At 50.6% G+C, this 19,323-nt stretch overlaps 1 protein-coding gene across 6 annotated transcripts; it reads left to right on the top strand.

Moving 5' to 3' along the window:
• Window positions 1–14,585: 14,585 nt before the first annotated feature.
• Window positions 14,586–17,597, top strand: LOC103722290 (root phototropism protein 3). 6 transcript variants are annotated; one of them, XM_039134206.1, is made up of 5 exons: window positions 14,586–14,790; window positions 14,987–15,168; window positions 15,295–15,364; window positions 15,446–16,714; window positions 16,868–17,597. In XM_039134206.1, the coding sequence occupies exons 1-5, from the start codon at window positions 14,734–14,736 to the stop codon at window positions 17,432–17,434; spliced, it is 2,145 nt and encodes a 714-aa protein (XP_038990134.1). In that variant the 5' UTR covers window positions 14,586–14,733; the 3' UTR covers window positions 17,435–17,597. The 6 variants fall into 6 exon arrangements, with proteins under 6 accessions (XP_038990134.1, XP_026666267.2, XP_008811012.2 ...); XM_026810466.2 differs by having other exon boundaries at window positions 15,292–15,364; XM_008812790.4 differs by having other exon boundaries at window positions 14,587–14,790; window positions 14,943–15,168.
• Window positions 17,598–19,323: the final 1,726 nt, after the last annotated feature.

Here is a 19,323-nt window from a genome sequence, read left to right as displayed (position 1 = left end):
CGGGCAGAGGTGGCGCTGGCCGAGAAGAGTGCGGAAATCGGGCGTCAGGCGGTACAGGCTTATCGTCAGTCCGCCGAGTTCACCCGTGATATGTCGGAGGCGGTACAGGCCTATCGTCAGTATGACGAGTTCGTCCGTGACATGTCGGACGCGGGGTCCGACTCCTTTATCTTAGGCTTCGAGGAAGGCCTGACAAGGGTGTCGGCTAAGTACCCCGAAATTGACCTGAGTGGGATCTCTCTTCTAGACTCCTCCCCGGCGCCATTGCCCGCTGATTCTCCAACCGCCTCCCTACCCCCTGCGGACGTGCCCGGCGTTCCCGACCCGGGGGTTCCTCCAAGCTGACCTTCTGTATTTTTGTTCTTTTCTTTGTGTGTTGGCGTTTTGCCAAGTTGTATGGGTCTCGGCCCTGAAACAACGAAAGTTAATGCAAATAGAGTTTCTTCATTTCACTTTCGTCCTTCTTCTTTTTAACTCTTGGTAGCGTCTCGCTGACTCCCGACTCTTGAAATTCTTCTGGCGCTAGGCCAGGTATCTGAGGGTTAGGCCTCAGGGAATTCTTCCGGCGCTAAGCCAGGCATCCGAGGGTTAGGCCTCAGGAACTTCTTCCGGCGCTAAGCCGGGCATCCGAGGGTTAGGCCTCAGGAAATTCTTCCGGCACTAAGCCAGGCATCCGAGGGTTAGGCCTCAGGAAATTCTTCCGGCGCTAAGCCAGGCATCCGAGGGTTGGGCCTCAGGAAATTCTTCCGGCACTAGGCCAGGCATCCGAGGGTTAGGCCTCAGGAAATTCTTCCGGCACTAGGCCAGGCATCCGAGGGTTAGGCCTCAGGAAATTCTTCCGGCACTAAGCCAGGCATCCGAGGGTTAGGCCTCAGAAAATTCTTCCGGCGCTAGGCCAGGCATCCGAGGGTTAGGCCTCAGGAACTTCTTCCGGCGCTAAGCCAGGCATCCGAGGGTTAGGCCTCAGGAACTTCTTCCGGCGCTAAGCCAGGCATCCGAGGGTTAGGCCTCAGGAAATTCCGCTCGTTGGTCGGCCAAGGCTGGCGCAAGCCGAGGCGACCGGTCGGGGCTTCAGGCTAGTCTGCTCTCGGGATGATCATCGGGTTAGCCTGGCATCCGAGGGCCGAGCCTCGGGAGATTCCGCTCGTTGGTCGGCCAAGGCTGGCGCAAGCCGAGGCGACCGGTCGGGGCTTCAGGCTAGTCTGCTCCCGGGATGATCATCGGGTTAGCCTGGCATCCGAGGGCCGAGCCTCGGAAGATTCCGCTCGTTGGTCGGCCAAGGCTGGCGCAAGCCGAGGCGACCGGTCGGGGCTTCAGGCTAGTCTGCTCCCGGGATGATCATCGGGTTAGCCTGGCATCCGAGGGCCGAGCCTCGAAAAATTCCGCTCGTTGGTCGGCCAAGGCTGGCGCAAGCCGAGGCGACCGGTCGGGGCTTCAGGCTAGTCTGCTCCCGGGATGATCATCGGGTTAGCCTGGCATCCGAGGGCCGAGCCTCGGGAAATTCCGCTCGTTGGTCGGCCAAGGCTGGCGCAAGCCGAGGCGACCGGTCGGGGCTTCAGGCTAGTCTGCTACCGGGATGATCATCGGGTTAGCCTGGCATCCGAGGGCCGAGCCTCGGGAGATTCCGCTCGTTGGTCGGCCAAGGCTGGCGCAAGCCGAGGCGACCGGTCGGGGCTTCAGGCTAGTCTGCTCCCAGGATGATCATCGGGTTAGCCTGGCATCCGAGGGCCGAGCCTCGGGAGATTCCGCTCGTTGGTCGGCCAAGGCTGGCGCAAGCCGAGGCGACCGGTCGGGGCTTCAGGCTAGTCTGCTCCCGGGATGATCATCGGGTTAGCCTGGCATCCGAGGGCCGAGCCTCGGGAGATTCCGCTCGTTGGTCGGCCAAGGCTGGCGCAAGCCGAGGCGACCGGTCGGGGCTTCAGGCTAGTCTGCTCCCGGGATGATCATCGGGTTAGCCTGGCATCTGAGGGTTGTCAGGCCTCAGGAAATTCCGCTCGTTGGTCGGCCAAGGCTGGCGCAAGCCGAGGCGACCGGTCGGGGCTTCAGGCTAGTCTGCTCCCGGGATGATCATCGGGTTAGCCTGACATCCGAGGGCCGAGCCTCGGGAAATTCCGCTCGTTGGTCGGCCAAGGCTGGCGCAAGCCGAGGCGACCGGTCGAGGCTTCAGGCTAGTCTGCTCCCGGGATGATCATCGGGTTAGCCTGGCATCCGAGGGCCGAGCCTCGGAAAATTCCGCTCGTTGGTCGGCCAAGGCTGGCGCAAGCCGAGGCGACCGGTCGGGGCTTCAGGCTAGTCTGCTCCCGGGATGATCATCGGGTTAGCCTGGCATCCGAGGGCCGAGCCTCGGGAAATTCCGCTCGCTGGTCGTGCGCCTGTCGCTTGCCGCCCGACGGGATTTCTCCGTGGCTGGCTGCGATCATGTTTCTCCTCCTCTCCAAGCGTCGCCTGGGGAACACCAGATGGGCATTAAATGCTAATTGAGGGGTTACCTGGGAAATCGGATCGCCAGTTGCTGCTTGCGAGGAGTGTCAGTTAAGCGGCCGCAATACGCGCGTTCTTCGAGGCGGATGCGGCCTGGGCGCGAGCGGAGATATGTGGACCCAGGGGTACAGGCCACCCGGAGTGTCCTGCACAAAGAATGCGATTAAGGAGAATAACGCTTAGGAAATCGCGGGAAGATACGCCTCGAGAGCCGGATCGGCTCCGGATTCAATGCGCCCGCATTTATTGGAGCCACCCGCATCGGAACGACCGGGGGGCCGCAGTTTGGCTATAAATATAGGTGCAGGTGCGATGGAGCCTGCCAAGCCGGAGCTGTTCAGGTTGCCATGGATCGTGGGCCTCCTCTCCGGCGCATGGTTGAGAGACCCCTACCGAAGGAACGGGAGGCGCGCCCTTCGCGACTTCCGCCAACTAGCCGTTTCATCTGGGATCAACAAGGAGGTTCTCCCCGGCGGAACTCCGCTCTAGGCGTTTCATCCGGGATCACGTCTCCCCTCCTTGAAGTTCGGCCTCCCGATTGAGCTCCACGCCAGACGCTTGATCCGGGACCGCGCCTCCATATGCTCTTCTCCCTTGCATTCCTTCTCTCCCCTAGCACTGGGGAGGACCGGAATATCTCTTGGAGGTGGCGTTCCCCTAGAGGCAGCGGGAGCTTCTTCTGCGGCGGCTCCTCGTCTTTTTCGTGAGGCGTGGATGGCGCCTCTGGGTAGGAGCAGTGTGGACTTCTCCTTCGTCCACTTCTTCTTCATCCGCGCCGGCTCTTCGTCTTTTTCGTGAGACGTCGATGGCGCCTCCGGTTGGAAGCACCCACTTCCGGTGGGATTGCAGCCGCTTCGGATGGAGGTTTCGGGATCCCAGATCTTCAGCTCCTCGGAGTCTCCACCTCTTCTTTACTTTCTTTACACCCTAATTTCCCTCTGGGAATTCCTTGTAATCACACGAGCACGCCATTGTAACCAGAAATTATTGAAATGAAAAGTGTTATACATTTTTGAACTGTCTTTCTGGCATTGTCGTTCTACTGGTAATACATCCGCAGGTTAGCGGAATTCCAGCTCCTTGGAATTTCTCGACCATCTAGGGCCTCCAACTGGTAGGAGCCAGGTCGGTTTACCCAGCGAACCCTATACGGGCCTTTCCAATTTGGCGCTAGCTTCCCACCTTCCGCAGGTTAAGATGCTTTAGCTCGCCTTAGCACCAGATCTCCGATTCTGAAAAGCTTCGGTCGGACCTTGGAGTTGTAATATCGGGCCACCCTCCGCTGATACATCGCCATCCGAACCTGCGCCATTTCCCTCGCTTCTTCCAAGAGATCCAGGTTCCCTCGGAGTTGCTCCGAATTGGCCTCGGGTCGGTGCGCGGCCACCCGAGGTGAGGGGAGTCCGAGCTCCACGGGGACAACGGCTTCCGTGCCATAGGTTAGGCTGAAAGGCGTCTCCCCGGTAGGGGTCCGATGCGTGGTCCGATACGCCCAAAGGACATTCTCGAGTTCTTCGACCCAAGCTTGCCCCGTCCGATCAATTCGCGCTTTGATTCCTTGGAGGATTGTCCGATTTGTGACCTCGGCTTCGCCGTTGGTTTGGGGATGCGACACAGATGTGAACCGATGCTCGATCCCGAACTCCTCGCAGAAGTCACGGAAATGCTTGTTGTCGAACTGTCGACCATTATCCGAGATGAGGACCCGAGGTACCCCAAATCGGACAATGATGTTCTTCTTCACGAACTTCCGGACTTGCGCCTCCGTGATAGTGGCCAGCGGCTCTGCCTCCACCCACTTGGTGAAGTAGTCGATTGCAACAATCAAAAATTTCCGCTGAGCTGAAGCGACGGAGAATGGTCCGAGGATATCCATTCCCCACTGGGCGAAGGGCCAGGATGCAGTGATTGGTGCCAAGGGGACAGAAGGGACTCTCTGGACGTTGGCGTGGCGCTGGCAGGCGTCGCATTTCCGTACATGATCCTTTGAGTCCTCCAATAAGGTAGGCCAATAATAGCCTTGCCTCATGATCTTGTGCGCCAAGGACCTAGCCCCCAAGTGTGATCCGCAAACGCCTTCGTGGACTTCGCCGAGGACGTAGGCCGCTTCCGAGGGGCGGAGGCACTTTAAGAGGGGGGCGGTGAACGAGGTCCGATACAGCCTCCCTTCATAGAGTACGTAGTGGGCGGACTTCATAACAAGTCGCCGAGCTTGATCTTCGTCTTCAGGGAGGATCCCTTCGGCGAGGTAGGCGACAAGCGGGTCCATCCAAGACGGCTCCGGATCAATCGCCATCACCGCTCCAGCCTCGCCGATGCTCGGGGCATCCAGGGTCTCCAGGTAGATCGCCCTCGACAAGTTGTGCGCGTCTGCGCCCACTAAGCGGGACAACCTGTCGGCCCTGGCATTTTCACTTCTTGGGACCTGCTGGATGTTGACACTGCCAAGGTCGAGAATGAGTGCTTGCACCTTCCGGACGTAATTCTGCATGATCGGGTTCCGGGCCTCGAACTCCCCACGGACCTGCCCGACCACCAGCTGGGAGTCGGTGAAGACCTTCAGGTGCCGGATGCCGAGCTCCTTGGTGAGTTTGAGTCCCGTGACTAGGGCCTCGTACTCCGCCTCGTTGTTGGTCACTGGAAATCCGAGCCTCAAGGCATACTCGGCTATCACTCCATCTGAACTGGTAAGGACCAGCCCGGCCCCTCCACCTTCGGGGTTCGACGACCCATCGATGTGAAGCGTCCAAATCGGGAGGTCGAGGCTGGGTGTTTCCGGCGACCTAGGTTCCGCCTCCTGCACCGTGCACTCAGCGAGGAAATCCGCGAGCGCCTGGGCCTTGATGGCGGGTCGGGGCTGGTAGCGGATGTCGAACTCACCAAGTTCTACTGCCCACTTCACCAGCCGTCCCGCATTCTCAGGATTGCTGAGGATCTGCCGCAGCGGTTGATCGGTCAAGAGGGTGACAGAATGGGCCTGGAAATAGGGGCGAAGCCTCCTGGTCGCGGTCAGCAGCGCGAAGGCGATCTTTTCAGCCTTCGTATACCGCGTCTCGGCATCCCGTAGGACCCGGCTGATGTAGTACACAGGCTTCTGGAGCTTTGCCTCTTCCCGAACCAGTACCGCACTGACTGCGGTTGGGGAGACCGCCAGATAGAGGTAGAGCATCTCCCCTTCTTGCGGCTTGGACAGCAGGGGAGGAGACGCCAAGTATTCCTTGAGCTGGTCGAATGCTGCTTGACATTCGGCCGTCCAGAGGAAGTCTTTCGGGCGTTTCAACACCTTGAAGAAAGGTTGGCAGCGTTCGGCCGATTTTGCCACAAATCGTCCGAGCGCGGCGACCCTCCCAGCGAGCTCCTGAACCTCCTTCACTTTGGTCGGAGGGGACATATCTTGGATGGCCTTGATTTTGTCCGGGTTGGCTTCGATCCCCCGCTGGTTGACAATGAAACCGAGGAACCTCCCGGCCGAAGCGCCAAAGGCGCACTTCGCTGGGTTCAGCTTCATGCGAAACTTCCGCAAGGTGGCGAAAGTCTCCTCCAGATCCGCGATGTGCTGGTCTGCATGGCGGCTCTTCACCAGCATATCGTCCACGTACACCTCCATGTTCCGGCCGATTTGCTCTTTGAAGATTTTGTTGACGAGGCGCTGGTAAGTGGCGCCAGCATTCTTCAGACCGAAGGGCATTACCTTGTAACAGTACAGCCCCCGGTCTGTTATAAAGGCAGTTTTCTCCTCGTCCTGTGGAGCCATCATTATCTGGTTGTAGCCGGAGAAGGCGTCCATGAAAGACAGCAGCTGATATCCGGAAGTCGCGTCGACCAGTTGGTCTATCCGCGGAAGCGGAAAGCTATCCTTGGGGCATGCCTTGTTCAGGTCGGTGTAGTCGACGCACATCCTCCACTTTCCGCTCGCCTTCCGGACAAGTACGACATTTGCCAGCCATTCGGGGTAGCTGACCTCCCTTATGAATCCTGCCTCCAAGAGCTTGTCTACCTCCTGGTCGACCACTCGGATCCGATCCGGGGCACAGTGTCTCTTCTTCTGTTTTACCGGTCGGTGGGTCGGGTCGACGTTGAGGGCGTGAGAAATGACCTCCGGGTCGATCCCAGGTACATCGGCCGCCGACCAGGCAAACACATCGACATTGGCTCGGAGGAATTCCACCAACCGGGCCCGAGCTCCCAGGTCGAGATTGGCGCCGACCCGGATCGTCCTGTCCGGGCGACCTTCCTCGAGGGGAACTTCGATCACACCCTCGGCCGGCTCTCCGTGCCGCAAGGCCACCTCGTCTCTGGCGTCGAGGGACTCGACGCTTAAGGCTTCTACGGGCTTCTTCCCTTTGAGAGTTGCTAGGAAACATTGCCTTGCGGTCGGTTGGTCACCTCGGACCTCTCCAATCCCGGCCGCCGTGGGGAACCGCATGAGCAAGTGGTACGTAGAGACCACCGCGCGAAGGGCGTTCAGTCCGGGTCGTCCGAGGATAGCGTTGTAGGCCGAGGGAACACGGACGACCAAGAACCCGAGCCGTACCGTGGCTTCTGCGGGTGCAACGCCCGCAATCACAGGCAGCTCAACGACACCTTCGGCCGAGATAGCGTCACCAGTGAATCCTATGAGAGGGGTGGATGTTTTGTGCAACAATTGTCTGGACAAGCTCATCTTTTGGAAGGCCTCGTAAAACAAAATATCAGCTGAGCTTCTACTATCCACAAGAACACGCCTTACATCATAGTTTGCCATAGTGAGGGAGATCACCATGGCGTCATCGTGGGGGGTCTGAACCCCCTTTACATCTTCATCACAAAAAGTGATTACATTACCGACCCTCTGCCTCTTTGCGACGGCTGCCCCTGACGCTTCAGTCGAGCCCCCTGCGTTCCTCTCGGGCCGGGGGCAGCCCCCAGTGATAGTGTGGATCACGCCCGCGACGGGTCGATTCTGCTCCCGAGGCTCCTGAGGGGCCGGGTCGGCCGGACGCGGGTCTGCGGGGGGACGTCGGTCGTTCACATATCGACCGAGACGCCCTCGGCGGATGAGAGCCTCGATCTCGTCCCGAAGCTGGAAGCAGTCTTCGGTGTCGTGGCCGTGGTCCCGGTGGTACTCACAGTACGCCCGAGAGGGCCTCCTCCCAGGAATCTTCTTCATCTGTCTCGGGACCGGGAGGTCCTCCCGCCCCTTGATTTCCATGAGGATCTGGGCCCGGAGAGTCAGGAGAGGAGTGTACCGGTTGAAACGTCGGGGCGGAGAACGAGGGCGTAGGGCGCCGTGGTTCCTCGCCGGCGACAGGCTTCTGCGCCGACGTTGAGGCGTCGGGCTCCTCCTCTGGCGTGCCTCTTTTCGCCTTTTCTTCCCGAGCTTTGGAGGGATCTCGGCGGCATCCTTGCTCCGGTGGGCGGCCGCCTCCTCGGCGTCCGCCTTCTCGGCGTCCGCATACTGGTTCGCCCGGGACAACAGCTCCGGGAAGCTCCGCGGCAGGCGTTTGTCCAGCGAGAAGGTGAGTCTGCCCTTTCGGAAGCCACGCTTCAGGGCTGAAAGAGCCACCTCCTGGCTCAGGTTCCGGACTTCCAGCGTAGCCTTGTTGAAGCGGGTAAGATAATCCCGCAAGCTTTCTCCCTCGTTTTGCCGGACATCAAAGAGGGAGTCGGAGACCAGTCGCCGCCGGCTACTGACGGCGAAATGGGTGATGAAGAGGCGAGTAAACTGGTCGAAGGACTGGATTGAGTTAGCCTCCAAGCCGGCGAACCACGCCCTTGCCGGGCCACGGAGGGTCGCCGGGAAGGCCTTGCAGAGGAGAGGATCTGATGCTCCGTGGAGGAGCATAAGGGTCCTGAAACTCTCGACGTGATCCCGCGGGTCCGCCGCCCCGTCATAGGGCTCGATCGCCGGCATTTTAAACCCCGGCGGATTCGGGGTCCGCAGGATCCTCGAGGCAAGCGCCGGCTGGGAGGAGATCTCCAACTCGGCGAAGGGATCTTTGGAGTGGCCCTTCAGGACCTGGAGTTGTCGGTGGAGATCGTCCACCCGCCGGTCCAGGGAGCGCGACCGATGGGTGGGAGACAAGGTGCACCGAGAGGGAGACCGACTGGAGCGCGGGTTCCTTGAGGACTGGGGGGTCTGGGAACGCGCCCGGGCCCGCCTCTCGTACCCCGCGCAGCTCCGATGGGAAGGTCCCGGCAGAATGGACCGTGCTCGAGAATCTTCCTCGCGCCGGCGCTCCTCTCCATGGGAGAGGAAGGAGCGCGGGTTGAGGAGGACAGGTGAGCGCTCAGGGAGCAGCGGCTCCTGAGCCCGCTGCGGCACCCGAGACATCACACCCTGCAGGTTCTGCACTGCCTCCGCGAGGGTGCGAACCTGCTGGGCTAACTGGTCGAACTGAGCGGCTTCGACCATCTGAATGGGGGGTGGAACGGTGGAGTGTTGCTGAGAATGTGTTGGAGATGCAGCGGCCTCCCGGCCGGAGGCGCGAGAGGCCCCGCGACCGGAGGCATTGGAAGCTCCACGACCACCTCGCCGTGCCATTACGATCGCTCTGAGATTCGGGCCCTCCTTCTAGCGCCAACTATTGCTGGTGGTCCAAACCGAGAACGATTGGCACAGCGGTGTGAACGGGATTCCGTTTGAGTTGCCTTGGTTGGTGTTGATTGCGCTCCACCTTCCACCGGGATACCTGCAAGCAAGCCTCGCACCACCACTGGGGTAGTGGGGGCCCTCCGACGATCAAGTCAGAGGAGATTGGAGGAGAAGGAGAGATAATAGTAGCAAGTAAGAGAATGCTCTGGAAGTTCTTGCTCACCCCCCCTCTTCCTCCCAGCCGCATATATATCAGGCTGGGGGGTCTTTCAGGGGGGTTCGTCATCGTGGGGCACGATGGAGCTGCCACTGACACGGCCGTTATAGGGCGTCGTGGGGCAGCGCTGGGTACGGCCATGACAGGGCGTAGTGGAGCTCCGCCTTGTACGGCTGTTACAGGGGATCGTGGAGCAGCGCCAGATACAACCGTTGCAGGGAGTAGTGGAGCAGGAGGCTGCGGCGTGCCTCTGGGGAATAGCCTGTCGTTGTCGAGAGATGTCCGACTCGGGGTCGGGCTGCGGAGACGAAGATGTCCGACTCGGGGTCGGATTGCTGGATCAAGGGGCAGCCGACACGGGGTCGGGCTGCGGAGCCGAAGATGTCCGACTCGGGGTCGGATTGCTGGATCAAGGGGCTGCCGACTCGGGGTCGGGCTGCGGAGCCGAAGATGTCCGACTCGGGGTCGGATTGCTGGATCAAGGGGCAGCCGACTCGGGGTCGGACTGCGGAGCCGAAGATGTCCGACTCGGGGTCGGATTGCTGGATCAAGGGGCTGCCGTAGTCTTCCTGGGCGCGCGTGCCGGTCACGTGGGGCATGGTGGCTAAGTTCCCCCGTAACATGTTCCAATGCCATGCTCATGGGGGCTCAGGTGTTTCTTCTTCCCTTGTACAGGCGCAAATGAGCCAAGCCGAACTAATTAGTAGGCTGTTTAGCTTCTGTTCAATGCATAAAATGATATTAGAGCCTAAGCCAAGCTCCATATAGAGTTTATGAGAGTATTTTTTTCGGAAAAATAAATCATAATTTTATAAATTTTATCTGCAAATGAAAGGAGTAGAAAAAAGAGTTATTTTTGTGAGCTTAAAATGTTTAAAATTTAGGTGTATGTGATCCGATCTCTAAACAATAATTGTACGGCGATATTCAAAACTTATCGTCCAAAAAAAAAATCTATTTAGACATATCTCAAAAATTTGTGCTACAATATTTTCTAGCCACATATAGATCATGAGTTAGATTAACTTTAGTAACATTTGTAATGATCCATGATCTAAGGTCTAAACAGAAATTATTAACCAAAAAAATTTGGTCTCACTCAACCATCCAAGATTTTTTTGCTATACTTTTTAGATATGGAGCTAAAAATATGTCTGCAAGTCCCAAGCCCTACTCATTTCCTAGTTGAGGCGTTCAAGAGCATCTCGATTCAATTAAAGCCTTGCTTCGCTAAAATAAAATTTAAGAGAAAGCTGGGTGCAATTTTTCACCCATTAGCGTGACGGGTTCACATAATTACCGTTCAAAAATAAACAAAAAGATCTAATAGAAAAAGGAAAAAAAAAGCTCCCGTTGGGTAAGAGTTGTCTCGGGAAGCGTCCCCTCAACCCGAATCGAAGCTTTCACGGGGAGGCGAGGGGCAACGTGGCCTCGCATTCAGCGCCACTCTCCGGGATCATCGCTTCTCCGCTATTCCGAGCCCAAGCAGACCGAAACCGAACCGAAAAGAATCGGACCGAAATCGGAACCATATCTCACGATTCTTAACTGAACCGGAACCTTAAGAAATACGGTTCGGTTAAGATTACAAGTTTGACGGAACCGGAACCAAACCAAAACGACTATTTTACCCCTCCTAGCAACTAAAAAACAGTTAGTTTGAAGGGCATTTTGGGAAACGAAAATTATTCCCAATACTATATATACCTTTCCAAATCAATTTTTTCACCACACTACTCAATCTTCCAATCTCTCTCTTTCAATTTTTCACTCTCTCAATTATTCAATCTATTCAAATTCTCTACATATTCCATAATATTCCTATATTTTCATTTTTTCCAATCCAATTATCAAAAATGTCTTCCTCCCACTCAAATAAAGGCAAGAAAATATATGTTCCAAACCCAAATTCTTGGGATCCAAATTACCGCCCCCCTCTATTGATGAGTAAATAATAAAATAAGGTACAAATTATCATTTTGTATTAATTACGCAATCTATTTGTATTTAAAATTTTTTTCCAAATTAATTACACAATCTATTTTTTTTCAAAATTTTATATTCGGAACCGGAGCCGTCTAGAACCGGAACCGGAACCATCTAGAATCGGAACCGGAACCGAAACCATCTAGAACCGAAACCGGAGGTTCTAGAATCGGAACCGGCGGTTCTAGAACCGGAACCGAATCGACTATTTTCGGTTCCGGTTAAGGTTTTAGGTTTTTGTGGAACCGGAATCGGCGGTTCCGGAACCGTGGTCAGGTCTACCCAAGCATGATAGCCATTCACGTCCTTGCTTTCTGGTTAATTACTTCATCAGTATGTACTTAGTTTCGCACTAACAAGTTGCCACCATCGCTGGTGCCCAAGTCGCCGTTAGGTAACCCCAGCTAACTCGGATCCGACACTCCAAAAATATTTTTAGATGAAATAAAAATATTTAGTAAAAATTTTAAAAAATTATTTTAATTTTTTCAGAAAGCTAAAAATAGCTTTTTGGGAAAAACTTTATTTTGGAGCTTTTCAGAAAAACAATTTTAGGCCAAATCGAAAAGCTGTTTTTTCACCAAAATATCCATAATAAAATATAATAATTACACAAAATATTCTTTTAATAATTGTTTAACCAATTTTATCATAGAACTAGAAAATTTTTTATATTATGAAAAATTAATTTGTGTTAATAATTATAATATTTTATATCTTTATTACTGTATTATACTATAAATATAATACTATATTATATTATATCATAATATATTAATATGTTATGTTAAATAATTTAATATTATATTAAATTATTATATTATAATATACAATATTATATTATTATATTATAATAATATTTTACTATATTATATATTTAAGTATTAATACATATTATATTTTATTATGCTCTGTTATAAAATACTATGCAATGTCCTTTACAGTCATTTTGTCATACCAAAAAATATTTTGTTAATTTATTTACCAAATACATGTTAAAGTGGCACATCACTTTAGAAATGAAGTTACCAAACAACAAACATCTTTTTATAAAAACTTTACTCCAGAAAACCCTACTTTCAAAAACTCTACTACTAACAACTCTCTCAAATGGAGCCTCAGTCACCGACCTCTACCTCGAACATGAAATCTTCACTTGTGCCAGTTCTCGCTCGCCGGCTGCTTAGTGGAAGCCCGTAGCGGACGAGCTGCAGGAGGAGGAGAGGAGGGAGACGGCGGAAGAAAAGGAGCTGAGACAGCTAAAGAGGCCAGTGGAATTCTTGGAGAAGATGAAGGCGAAGGTGGCGAGTAGGATCGACCAACTCGGCAACGGTGGAGAGGCTGTGTGCAGCGCGGCACTCGACATTGGGGTATTTGGGAGTTGAGTTCTGATTGTTAGATGGAATCAGTCATGATTTAGTTGTAATTAGGAGCAGTTTTTGAACGTTTTGAAGTAGTAGAGTGATTTCGAGATGGTTGTGATTCGGGTGTCTCGTTGTGATGCGGTTGTTCACCTGTCAGTTCAAGTTGTTAGTATTCAATATATAATAAATAGTTTGTTATCTTTGTCGCCTACCTCTTTGTTTCGTCATATGGAAGCTGAATTCTTCTAATTAAGTAGCTTTTTTACTGCTTGTGCACGGGCAAAACTCTTAGGCGATGGAGGTCAATTTCATGGACATTATAATTATGAGTAAAAATCAAATATATGTAGCCCTAACAACTCAATCAAAAATCGTTCAAGCAATGATGGCATTTGACATTGCCGGCGATTTGGTGTTTGATTTGGAAAGAAAATTAAAACTTTTGGTTCGGTGGGATCAGTCATTAGAGATGTTAGGAGGTACCGGTGGGAGAAGGTTCCAAGTTTCTCTTCTAAACTTTTGATGTTTTAATGCCTGTTAAAAAGGTCGGTATTCATAACTTTGTAATTTCCACTAATACTCTGTTTGGTTACTTGAGAACATTTTGAAACAAGACATATCTTTTAAAAAACTTTAAGAAGTTCGGGACCAAGATTTAGTCTCCTTTTCTTCTATATTTCACCTCAAAGTTTGGAACCAACCACTTGTCAATGGGGATCAACTCACCATCGCTGCATGACAAATTAGAACATTGAAGCATGCTCTAGGTGTGAATGATAAGCTTATATACCATAATAGACATCATGTTTTCTTATTCAGTTTTATTTGAAGTCTTAATTCCTTCATCTTGGGCTGATCAAAGATCAGATCATGAATTTTTTTCTCCTTTATGTGCCAACACCACAACTTCTATCTATCGAGTTTTTAGGTCAAATACTTGATCAAATTCTTTTCTCTTTTTTCTTTTGAGTAAAGCATGAATGCTCAAACTCATATATCAAAATAAACACATGGAAAATGACAGGGCTTTTGCTCTTCTTCTCTAAAAAACACTAGACAACACAACTTGCTTTCCTGGAACCACATGACATGGTATTTTTTTTAGTGAATATGGAAACTAGTAGCACAGTTCCATTCCCTATGACCAGCAATCTGTGAATCATGGCAACCAGTCATTTTTATAGGACCACAACATGGGAGTGCCCACAGCTCAACAAACATGCAATAAAATGATCTTGAACTTGAAAGGTTGTTTTATGTTGGCTATGGGTAACCGGTAACTTTGCGACCTTCCAAGATATAATTGATTGGATGGTGAGAAAGAACGATTTCATTTGATTTTGATATCTGCTGAGGTGGGCTAAAGAATGATCATCTCACAGAAACATCAAGGTGCCAAAACTCACATACCAAACATTTATGTGTACAAAAGTCGCATATACGCCTTCATTTTAAGCATAATTACAATTCACTATTTTTTCTTCCTTTTTTTTCTTAATCATAAGTCGCCCGTTAAGAGGTTCATTGATCTTTGAGTCATTACATAGAATCTTGTTCAAGCATGTTGCCTAGCCTACATTATACTTTGCTTCCTAATTGCTCAGAATGGCAAGGAAGATTCTCTCTTATGAACCTCTTAACAGGTGACTTATGATTAAGAAAACTTAATTGGTGATGACTGAGTTGCCAAGTAATTGAAATACTTGAGATAAAGAAAGAGGATAAGGTTGCTCTAATAATTTCCACAAGGATATCCTTGTTATCTGAAAATTATAAAAAAGCCATTGAGTGTTATTGGTGGGACAGTTCCATCATATAGAAAATAAACTATGCTGGAAGAAACAAACAGTATTGGCTACAGAAAACTATTGCTTTCCACACATGCAGAAAAGAAGAGATAAGGAAGCTGAGGACATCGACACCACTTAAGTAGAAAGAAAAATGGTTAAGAGCCCATAACCCAACAGCCTGTAGGATAATGGGAGATACATGGGAAACTGGACAAGTCCAGAAACTCCAAACACCCCATGTGAATTTTTCTTGATCACATACTACTCCTTCACCAACATCCAGATATATGTTTCCTTTCTTCTATTTTCTTCTACTCATGTATGTACCGAGCCCATCCACCCACAATTCTAGCACTTGGTGAATCACTTCTTCCCCAGGTTTTGTCCTCACAGAATTGGATCTCCTTTCTTTCTTTCTTTCTTTCTCTTCTCCTTTGTCTGCCTCTTCTTGTTCAGACACTGGGGACAACTAGATTTCCACAAGTTTCATCTTTGATCTTCGAGTATGACTTACTAGTTTGCTAACTCAGTTTAGCTGCGTCATCTCTGCAATCTTCTCCTGCGCCTTCTGAAGTTCTTCGAGGCATTGCAAACACATAATCTTGCTATAAGCTTCGACCCTTTCATCATTCCCAGCATGTGGGAATCTGAAGGCGAGGCCCGAGGTGGTGGAAGAGAGCATGGCATCGGCTGCCTTGATCCTGACAGGCATGATGGAGTCGAGTCCGATGGCTTCGAGTGCAGGAATGAGTCTCGGTACCTCTCTTTTTTACTCCGAATTATAAATGATAGATCATCTGAATTTCTTTAATTCGGGATCTTATACCGCTTAATTACTGCAAGATTAATCACAAAGTTTCCATTTTGAATGTTAATTAGTAGGTATGCTTCCAGCGATATTCCTAGTGATTTGCTAGTTAAAGTGAGAGGTGCCAGCTTCCATCTGCACAAGGTTGGTACTATTAGTATTTAATAGTCCTTGCAGTTTCTGTTCCCTTAAGTATGTCTTTATTGATGGATTTCCAATTTCAAGTATCCTCTACTCTCAAGGAGTGGAAGGATGAACCGAATTATATGCGAATCATCGCGGGACTCGGAACTGATTGAGGTAGAATTGAATGATATCCCTGGTGGCCCGGAGTCATTTGAACTAGCGGCGAAGTTCTGCTATGGCTTTGCAGTCGACCTGACTGCCTCCAACATCTCCGGCCTGCGAAGTGCTGCGGAGTATTTGGAGATGACAGAGGATTTGGAAGAGGGAAACTTGATTTTCAAAACAGAAGCCTTCCTCAGCTATGTAGTCCTGTCCTCATGGCGGGACTCAATCGTCGTGCTGAAGAGCTGCGAGAGCCTCTCTCCATGGGCAGAGAACATCCAGATTGTGCGTCGGTGCAGCGAGTCCATCGCTTGGAAGGCCTGCGCAAACCCGAGGGGCATTCGGTGGGCGTATACCGGGAGGCCAACCAGGACTTGCAGTCCCAAATGGAACAGTGGTGACTCCAAAGACTCAAGCCCCGGCAAGAACCAGCCAGTCCCGCCGGACTGGTGGTTCGAAGATGTGTCGATACTCAGAATCGATCACTTCGTGCGAGTTGTTACTGCCATCAAGGTGAAGGGTATGAGGTTCGATTTGATCGGCGCTGCAATCATGCACTATGCTTCTAAATGGCTCCCAGGACTAGCAAAAGAAGGGGCTCGAGGGAGCGACGACGCATGGAACCAGGGAGGACTGCACTTGACCGTCGCAGGGTCGGCTAACAAGGAGGACTTATCGAGCTCGCAGATTCGAGAGCAACGAATGGTTATCGAGAGCCTCATAAGCATAATTCCACCTCAAAAGGACTCTGTTTCATGCTGTTTTCTCCTTCGAATGCTGAGGTTGGCGAACATCCTGAAGGTGGCACCGGCGCTGGGCACAGAATTAGAGAAAAGAGTTGGAATGCAGCTCGAGCAGGCCACTCTGCAAGACCTTTTGATACCTTCCTACAACAGGGGTGAGACATCGTATGATGTTGATCTGGTTCATAGGCTCCTCGAGCATTTCTTGGTCCAAGAGCAAACAGAGGCTTCGAGCCCCGGAAGGGAGCCATATCCTGAGAAATGTGGATATGATGCGAACTCGAGGCCGAGTGTCCCCATTGCAAAGCTAAGAGTTGCAAAGCTATTGGATAGTTATCTTACTGAGGTTTCGAGGGACCGGAATCTGTCACTCACCAAATTTCAAGTCTTGGCAGAGGCCTTGCCGGACTCAGCAAGGACTTGTGACGATGGATTGTACAGAGCGGTGGATTCTTATCTCAAGGTAAACACATGCCTCAAAAGATTCCAATGTTTTATATGCTCAAGACGTGAACATGAACTCAATCCATTTGGCCTTACACTTGAGGCTTGTTCTTAGACATAATGCAAACATAAGCCAATTAATCTTTTGCATGCCTGAAAAACATTCTATCAGGCACATCCAACGCTCACCGAGCATGAACGGAAGCGGCTCTGCCGAGTGATGGATTGCCAGAAGCTTTCAATTGATGCCTGTACGCATGCTGCACAGAACGAACGCCTTCCACTTCGGGTTGTAGTCCAAGTCCTGTTCTCTGAGCAACTGAAAATAAGCAATGCAATCGCAAACGCATCACTGAAGGAAGCAGGGGAGTCCCACCTCCAGCCCATGATGTGCACCAGAAGGCAGCTCCTCGAGGGGACCCCTCAATCCTTCCAAGAAGGATGGGCAACAGCAAAGAAGGACATCAACACACTGAAGTTTGAGATGGAGAGCATGAAGGCTAAGTACCTCGAGCTCCAAAGTGATATGGATAACTTGCAGAGGCAGTTTGAGAAGATGGCATCAACCAAGTCCAGCAAGCAGTCGTTATCAGCTTGGAGCGCTGGGTGGAAGAAGCTAAGCAAGCTAACCAAGATCACAAGCGCTGTAGCTCATGACAAAGGAGCTCAGATTCCAGAAACGGGGGTGGCAGAGACGACAAGGAAGGGCCCGAGGAGGTGGAGGAATTCAATCTCTTGAAGAAACGTAGCGATGAAAGAGAACAGATTAGAGTATCCTTTTTCTTCCCTCCGTTCTTTATTTGTGCTGGAAGAGCGATAAGGTGCTTGTAAGAAGAAATAGCTGCACTTTAAGAAGTAGGCCTGTCAATAAAGCTTGCCATTTGAGTTTGGTTGATGTATCATTGCATGCGTTGTTGATTGCTTGGTTTTTCTTCTTCTTAGCTGCTACTCTCTCTCTCTCTCTCTCTTCTTCTCCGTAGTGCAAGAATGTTGAATGTGTCTCCCTGCATTTATTAGTTCTTTCGGTTCTGAAGAAAAACTGAGAGAAATCACATATTGATCAAGTATCATGGAGTTGCAAATTGATCCAATAAAGCAATAATGTACCATGCCCAAAAAGGGCCTGGTACATTAAGAGATCCCACCACACCGCCTCCACCAGGACTACCACGTAGGCCAACCCACTGGGGACCCATAGGGTAAGCCCATACTGGGTAGACACCTAACTAAGCCCATCTAGGGCTCATTGAATTTGAGGGAACCCACATGAGCCCAACCTCAACTTGTCTAGTTCCCTAGCTAAAGCCCAGCCTGAGCTGTTTTGGGCTTCAACCAATGACGCACCAACCCGACTGGTGGTCATGGACGTCATCTGGAAGCCTGATCATAGAATTGTTAAAGCCAGTTAGACATTACTCTAATGGATGTGTCAAAACTCTTGGCAACCTATCATTACTTTGTTGTACATGTGTTTATTTGAATGTTTTGCTTTCATCTCAAAAAAAAAAAGAAAAAAAAGAAGAAGAAGAAGAATAAAAAAAATTCTTTCCCATTATAATCGGCCAATTGCCACCCTACTTGTCAAGCATGCAAAAACAACTGCTCCAGATGCAAGTCATTTGTGAAATATTCTTTGCCGGCAATTTTATAGCTGCTGAAGTTGAAATCTTAATGGAAAAATAATAATAACAAAAATGAAATCTTGGTGCTTTTGGAGGTTCTGCAATAGGGTTATACAGTGGTGGTTGGAGCCCTGGCGAAGGGATGTTTTTTTTTTTTTTTTGTTTTTTTCCGGGACATCAGGATGATGGTGAAAGATGGCATGGCCTTTGAGGCCAAGCATATATTCAGAGAGGCCAACGGGGCGGCTGACTGGGTGGTTGCATACGCGGCCCACCACTCAGAATATGCCCTATGGGCAGGAGAGAGAGAGAGAGAGCTGCCATTGGCACTACGTGAGATTGTGTATTTTGATTTTCTTGGGTGTATTCGGATACGTGTTGTCTGAAGAACCCCGTTAAAAAAAAAAGGATGGTTTTTTGGGCTCTTGGCCCAACCTTGTAATGCAATTCCGTTTCCTCCTATGGCGTTGCAGACTGCTTAAGCCGAAGAAAAACTATGCAGTTAACATCCTTTAATCTCTTCACCTTGGTCTTTGGGAAACCTAGTTGGCCGTGAAATCCTAGTTGATGTAGCATATGTTGGTACATTATTCATCTTTTCTGGATGGGATAAAGAAAGTATAGACCTGGCAATCTAATTACAAGTAATGCATGAGGAGGAAGAAGATAAAACTGAAAAGTCTATATGATCTGAAAGGAACTGGAAATTCTATAAGATCTGAAATCTTTTTTTCCTAATGTATGCTTAGAAAGATAAATTGAAGGTCTCATTTTTGTTAATACGTAAAGACACCACATCCAGCAATATTTAAAGCAGTACGTACCAGAGATCCTATTTAAATGAATTGTTGATTTTCTAAGGCTCGATGAAACGGTAATGTTATTTCTTTGTTCAGTGAATTCTTGTGTAGTGTTGGATGACATATACATGTTCGTCCCTCGCCCCAATATTGGCTGGGCCTCCCATGCGTGTGTGCACGTACATGGCGCGTGCGTGTGTCCCAGA

The sequence above is a fragment of the Phoenix dactylifera genome, chromosome 15 (genome assembly GCF_009389715.1).
Source record: "Phoenix dactylifera cultivar Barhee BC4 chromosome 15, palm_55x_up_171113_PBpolish2nd_filt_p, whole genome shotgun sequence".
Taxonomy (NCBI): Eukaryota; Viridiplantae; Streptophyta; class Magnoliopsida; order Arecales; family Arecaceae; genus Phoenix; species Phoenix dactylifera.
This window is presented reverse-complemented; position numbering and strand designations above follow the sequence as displayed.